General features: G+C 38.7%; 2 protein-coding genes across 2 annotated transcripts in view; one reads left to right on the forward strand and one right to left on the reverse strand.

Moving 5' to 3' along the window:
- Cbr-gei-1 overlaps positions 1 to 3494 on the forward strand; it is a gene marked incomplete at both ends in the record, with an annotated part of 5974 nt that extends 2480 nt beyond the window's left edge. The window contains 7 exons of the mRNA XM_002641510.1: positions 491 to 681; positions 768 to 1656; positions 1706 to 1817; positions 1868 to 2094; positions 2177 to 2344; positions 2606 to 2788; positions 3377 to 3494. Of these exons, the coding sequence (XP_002641556.1) occupies positions 491 to 681; positions 768 to 1656; positions 1706 to 1817; positions 1868 to 2094; positions 2177 to 2344; positions 2606 to 2788; positions 3377 to 3494 (1888 nt within the window). The remainder of the gene's footprint in view (positions 1 to 490; positions 682 to 767; positions 1657 to 1705; positions 1818 to 1867; positions 2095 to 2176; positions 2345 to 2605; positions 2789 to 3376) is intronic.
- A 690-nt stretch (positions 3495 to 4184) lies between these two features.
- On the reverse strand, positions 4185 to 5733 carry Cbr-prk-2 (the record flags this gene model as incomplete). Its single annotated transcript, XM_002641511.2, has 5 exons — positions 4185 to 4445; positions 4495 to 4628; positions 4677 to 5127; positions 5179 to 5442; positions 5491 to 5733. The coding sequence occupies 5 exons, from the start codon at positions 5731 to 5733 to the stop codon at positions 4185 to 4187; spliced, it is 1353 nt and encodes a 450-aa protein (XP_002641557.2).
- Between the last annotated feature and the right edge of the window lie 595 nt (positions 5734 to 6328).

Consider the following 6328-nt stretch of genomic DNA (forward strand, 5'->3'; position numbering starts at 1 on the left):
CAGATTTCTTTCCAGTTTTCACCTCGCTTCAGAACTTGTGAAATTTTGAGATTTGAGCCAAAGAAAAACGCGAAAGTTAGAAAAATAAATTACTGCTTGAAAACCTGTAATAGAAGGGCCCCTTCACTTTTAATTAGAACCCATATATCCAGTTTCTAGTGAAAGATATCAGTAAGTGGCTCACTGACGGAATTTTTAACATAATATGTCAAACATTTTATCAGTTGTCATATTTCTCCTATCAAGAATAGAGATAAGTTAGGTGAAATTGGAAACAGTGGGGGACATTGTACTACAGGTTGTTACGGTAGATGCAAAAATTAACAATATGTAAAAAAGTTAAAGCAATTCAAATAAAATATGATATGNGAAGAGATTTCTGCACATTTTGATGCAATAAAAAATTTCACCGTAGACCACCTTTAATTAGAGGGAATACTTCCCTTTCTTCCCTTTACGCATGTTTCATTTTTCTTATCCTTGAATTTAGATTTGACAAAACATTTGAACTGCCTTCAAGAAGTTTAATACCGGATCGAATGTACGATGATCTAGATGTTCTTCCGAAATCATCAAAAACCACTAATTTGAATTCCAACTCAACTTCCAATTCCAATTCCCTTGATAACAACAAGAATTCAGAGAATATCAGCATGTACAATGATGGATACTATACGCATGGTTGGCTTTTCTATCGACTTTTTTAAAATTAACACTTTGCAGATAACCCTGTCTATATTTTTAGTTTTTAATTTTCCAATTTCCAGAAATCAAGCCTGCCTTGCCACGTCATCATAATATTTCAAAACCGGAGAATCTGAAAGTAAATACAGAAAAAATCGAAGTGCTCTCAAGTTCAGATGAACCTATCGGAAGGACAACATTAACGAAAAGAAGTGATTCTGGACTAGGATCTAGTCTTTCTAGGTCACCGAGTGGTCCTCATACTCAACGAATTCGTCAATCACTTCTACCGTATTCAAATGCCACGTCAGCGGGAATCAGTTCAGCATACTCGTGTTGTTCTTGGGAATCTTCGGCGAAATTGAGTGATGAACAACCATTTTTCGCTGAAATCGAACTGGCGAGATCGATTGATTCGCTGAATTTGATAGAGATGACCAGACTGCGAAAAACAGCTTATCTTCGATTATGTTCAACTTTGGAGAGGAACATCGAAGGAAAAGTAAATTTGACGGATCCGGATCAAGATGAATTACCATCAAAACATGTATGGAGTGTACATCGATTAATTAAAAGAATGAAGATTAATGATGGACAAAAGAATCAAAAGGATAATGAAGATGGTGCAGTTTTTGGAGTTGGTTTGGATGTAATATTCCAAAAAACTGGATATTTCTTACCGAGACCGATCCTGGAAGTTATGAAATTCCTACGAAATATTGCTCCTGAAACAGTTGGAATTTTCCGAAAGAATGGAGTAAAGTCAAGAATCGCTGAGCTTCGTTCGATTATTGAAAGCTACAGTGGAAATACGGATGTGTTCGTCGGAGAGAATATTCTAGATTCTACGCAAGTTCATGATGTGGCTGATTTGCTGAAACAGTACCTTCGGGATCTTCCCGAACCACTGATGACAATCAAAATGTCTGAAGTGTTTGCTAACATTTGTTCCGTAGTTCCAGATGTTGATAGGTACAATTTTATCAGTTTCGGATCTGTTTTGAAATTTTGGTGATTTCAGAATGACATCCCTACAGTATGCAATTCTACTCCTTCCCGATGAAAATCGAGAAGCACTGAAAACTCTTCTACTATTCTTGAAAGAAGTTTCCAGAAATTCACAAGTTAACAATGTAAGCTAATTTTTCATTTTCTGGTATTTCTAATAAAAAATAATTTTCAGATGACTGCTCAAAATTTGTCCGTTTGTTTCACTCCATCATTATTCCAACTTGGAGCATCACGACTTGATAAGGTTACGCCAGGAAGTAGACGCCATAAAACGGTCGGAGCAACTGGATTGCCATCAGAAAAAGAAATGAAGGAAGCGAGAGCTTGTCAATTGTGCTTGACAATGCTCATTGAATATGTGCAGACCATTTTTATGGTCCCAGATGGCCTTGATGAACAGTTAGTCTTTTTTTGCGTTTTAATTAGCATAATTTAGAATTAGAAATCAATAGGGAAACTAATCGAATTACACTTTTTTCAGTACTGATGCTGAAGACGATAATCCAAATTTGACTGATCTTGGTCTGAAAGGACCCCGTTCTTTCCTTGTCGATCGTGTAATTGATATGATCAGAGAACACTCTGATGGTTGGAAGAACTGGACAATAGAAGGATCATTCCGTGGTGTTGAAGTATCATCTAGGCGTCCCTCTGATTCGCATCCACTGAAGACGTTCCGAGTGTGGCTCGATATTCCAGCAGGACCAAAAAGTGTCATGATGCGGCTTCTCAAGGAGAGATACACTTGGGATTCATCTGTTATCAATTGGAGGCATTTGGAATATGTCAGTGCTCCAGATACCGATATTCATCAATATGTTATCAATGAAACTATTGGACATCCAACTAAAGATTGCCATGTAGCGAGGTAAAAAAGAAGACTGAAGAAGATGTGAGATAAAATTTTCAGATTCCACTCATCGGGATTGACTGAAATTCGAGGTGCCTGCGCGATTGCGGAGCGAAGTGTGAAGTGCTCGGAAGACCAGTTGTTGGGTGGAATCGCGGCTACAATATTTGACCAACGCTTCCTAATTGAACCAGTTAGTGGTGGTCAGTCACGGGTCAACTACATCGCTCGGGTCGATCTAAAGTAAGTATCAGTTCCAAATGAGGATTAGAGTTGCCTAACTTCTTCAACATGAGTTTTCTAGGCCGCCGTAGTTAATGGTCCATAAATGGTGTAACACGCACCTGATCTGTGTTCTAGTTGATTTAGAATGGTAGCCCTTTTTTAAAACTTAGTTTTCTAGAACATCAATCATTATGGCCTAGAAATGGCCTGATATTTACCTAGTGGGTGCTGTGTCATTTTAACATAGTGGTCTAACTTTCGAAAGTTGAGTTTTTTAGGCCACCATGGTAAATGACCTAGAAAATACACCAGGTGAATGTCAGACCATTACTAGACCGTTTGCCATGGTAGTTTGGAAAACTGAACTTGTGAAAGTTAAACCCTCCTGATAAAAATTGAATAGAACGCCCAGTTTGGTGGTTCGAAATTGTGTTCGAAACTTTTTCGAAGTTAGCCGTTTTTTAAATCTCTTTTGAAAAACACACACTCTTTCAGAGTACGTTGAAGTCAGGGAACGATTTTCCAAAAAAAAAACATTTTTAAACCCCATCAAATTTGAGGAAAAATATCGGGGAAGTTTAAAAAATATTTTCTCTGTTTTTACAGAGGTCGCTCGCTTCAATGGTACAATAAATCATTCGGATCTATCATGTGTCGTCACCTCGATCGTCTTCGAGAATCTTTCCTCCTTGGAGACAAGGGCGGTCCAGAAACTAATGTTTAAAAATGCAATGCAACCCAATTCATAATCACAAAGAAATAATTAAATTCGAAATCTAGTCAGGGAACGAATATGCCATGTATCACAACCAATCTTCCCGGTTCTCTTCTATTTTCCTGTTATTTTAATTTAACTTTTTCATTCTCTCCTCAATGAACTTTGAAGTTTCACAATCCAGTTCTCTCTCTTCTTTTTGCTCACCACCTCCCTTTGCTCTTTCCTCTGTTCTTTTTTCGATTTGTTTATCTTTTTCTTTTATATCCTTTTCTTATTTATTTCTTCCTCATTCTCTTCCCGTGTGTCTTACAGTTCTGAATATATAATTTTGTTTTAAATTCCATTTACAGCAACATCATCATGAAGAGTTGTCATATCTTTATTCACTATCAGAACAATGTAATATTGTCATCATCATTTTAAAAACATATCAAAATCATGCATGTAAATACCCAATAGAAAAAGGTTTGGTCATTTTTAAATTGAATCACGGTGTCCGGTACAGTTTGTAACGCAAGTCGGGGGCATGGGGGAAGAGAAAATGAAAGAATTCGGGTGGGAAGAAATAAAGCAACGAAATGAAAGAAACATCTGAAAAGCTAAGGGGCTTTGTTGGTCAGAAGAGAGTTGATATAGATAGGTCAAAATTTGTACATAAACATTTTTTGGTTCGAGAATTTCCCAGAAACGGAACAACTAGTCTTGCAAAAAGACTCCGCTAATTCGATTCTGTGCTTCTCTTGACATTGCCCGGCGTAAAGCTGTCAATACGGTAGAATTAACTGCATGCGGACTCTGATGTTTCTTGATCTGTCGTTGATTTTTTAATGCTGTATGAACATTGAATTGTGTGGGAGTTTTTGATGCTTGAACCGCTGCCTTCATTTCAACAGAAGTGGGCGGAGCCAGGAGGGAGGTCTTCGCCATGCGATGCTCTTTGTGCTGCTTTTTCGGCGGCTGGAAATAGATTGTTTAATATACTTGAGAGTACACCGGAAACTCTTACCGTATGTGAAGAGCTGGCTGATAACCCAACTCCTTCGTCTGAAGTACCAGGTTGTTTCGATGTGGATACTGTAGTTGGGTGACTTCTTTCCTCTTCGGTTTCCGATTGTTCTCCAAGAGTTTCACTGATGTGATCTGAAATTTCACACGATTAACTTCCCACTTTCGGAATAAACGACTCACCATCAGATTTCTCCATAGATGTCTTCTTCTGAACCTTGTTCTTTGTCAACAATTCCCAGGAAAGTGGTTGTTGTTTGACCCATGGATGATTCAGAATTGCTTCTAGAGAACATCTTTGAAATGGATCGAATGTCAGACACTTGCTAATAAGATCCTTGACTTCAGAACTGACTGGAACAAAGAACGGAAGAGGCCCCAATAGATGGGCGGTGCAAATATCTTTTTCATTCCGGAATGGCAGTCGGCCGTTGAGTGAGTTATACAATAGTACACCCAACGACCACACAGCGGCTTCTCGTCCCAAATAGAGAGAATGTAAGAACCATTCCGGTGGACAATACAGTCGTGTTCCTTGGAAATCCGAATATTGACTCCGCCGAAGTACGGTAGCTGCACCGAAATCAATCAGTTTCGTTGATCCTGTGACCAAATCAATGACTACATTTTCATCCTAAAATGATTCAATTGAAATTTCTAACATTCCGACCATTTATCGAATTACCTTTAAGTCTCTGTGAAGAACTCGATTCTGAACGCATTCATGGACTGTCACTGTGATTTGACGGAACAAGAAATGCGCCATCTCTTCGCTAATTTTGCCTTGTCCTTTGATGAAATCAAACATATCAATGCATGGATAAGGGCGTTCCATAACAATCAGGAAACCTTCTGGGATACTGTACCAGTCAAGGAGACGGATCACACCACGGATTTTGGAGCATTTGGCGAGCATACAAATTTCCATTGGAACTTGTTCTCCATTGATCTGAAAATAGACACTAGAATGTTTTTTCATAATACCGTATACACTTACTCTTGCCCATTCTTTTACATTGCTTCTTTCGATGAATTTGACAGCTACCAAAGTGTTATCAGAAGTTCTGACAGCTCTGTATACCACTCCAAATCCTCCTCTACCCAGCTCAGCTTTCAGTTTGTAATTCTTCTTGAATTTCGAAAAGCCACGACTGGATTCTCCATTCAGCAACAATTTCAGATTGAAGAATTGCAGTGAAGCAAGCTTCTTCATTTTCTTCGCAAGCACTGGAAGTGTCATTGGTGTGTTTTGGGTTCCGGATGCACCGGGAGACGAATGTGTCGGTTGTCGCGTAATTTTGAACTGAAAAGAGAAGATGATAGCTGACGGTTTATAGAGGAACAAAAGAATTCCAGTGAGCTGGAAAACAATAAAGATAAGAGCAAAAAAGAGCAAGACGTAAGAAGACCAAAGGAAATTACGTAAGAGAAGAAGAAGAAGGTGGAGAAGCAAACTATAATTGTCTAATAGTTACTTTTTGATTGCTACACGAAAGAATGTGTGCTGCTTTTCTATATTTTTCTTATCTTGAAATCGGGAAGGGGCGGGGTTTAGAATTCCAAACTCGTGTAATACACGTGGAGGAACGATGACTGCTGGTGGCAGACAGTCGGTGATCTTTCAACAATCAGTTGTTATCAACTGACTATTTATTATGATGCTAGACGTCGCGAGAATACAATTGAAACGGTTACAGTAGACTAACAATATGACATCAGAGTATTCAAGGTTGCTAGTGAGTCTCTGATTCATCTTCGGAGGTCCTCTGCCCACTCATTTTGGTACAATCGCCGAACTTTCAATGTTTGAAACTTGGCGGGCATAAGGTGGTCGT

The sequence above is a fragment of the Caenorhabditis briggsae genome (genome assembly GCF_000004555.2).
Source record: "Caenorhabditis briggsae complete genome, chrIII, whole genome shotgun sequence".
Classification (NCBI taxonomy): Eukaryota; Metazoa; Nematoda; class Chromadorea; order Rhabditida; family Rhabditidae; genus Caenorhabditis; species Caenorhabditis briggsae.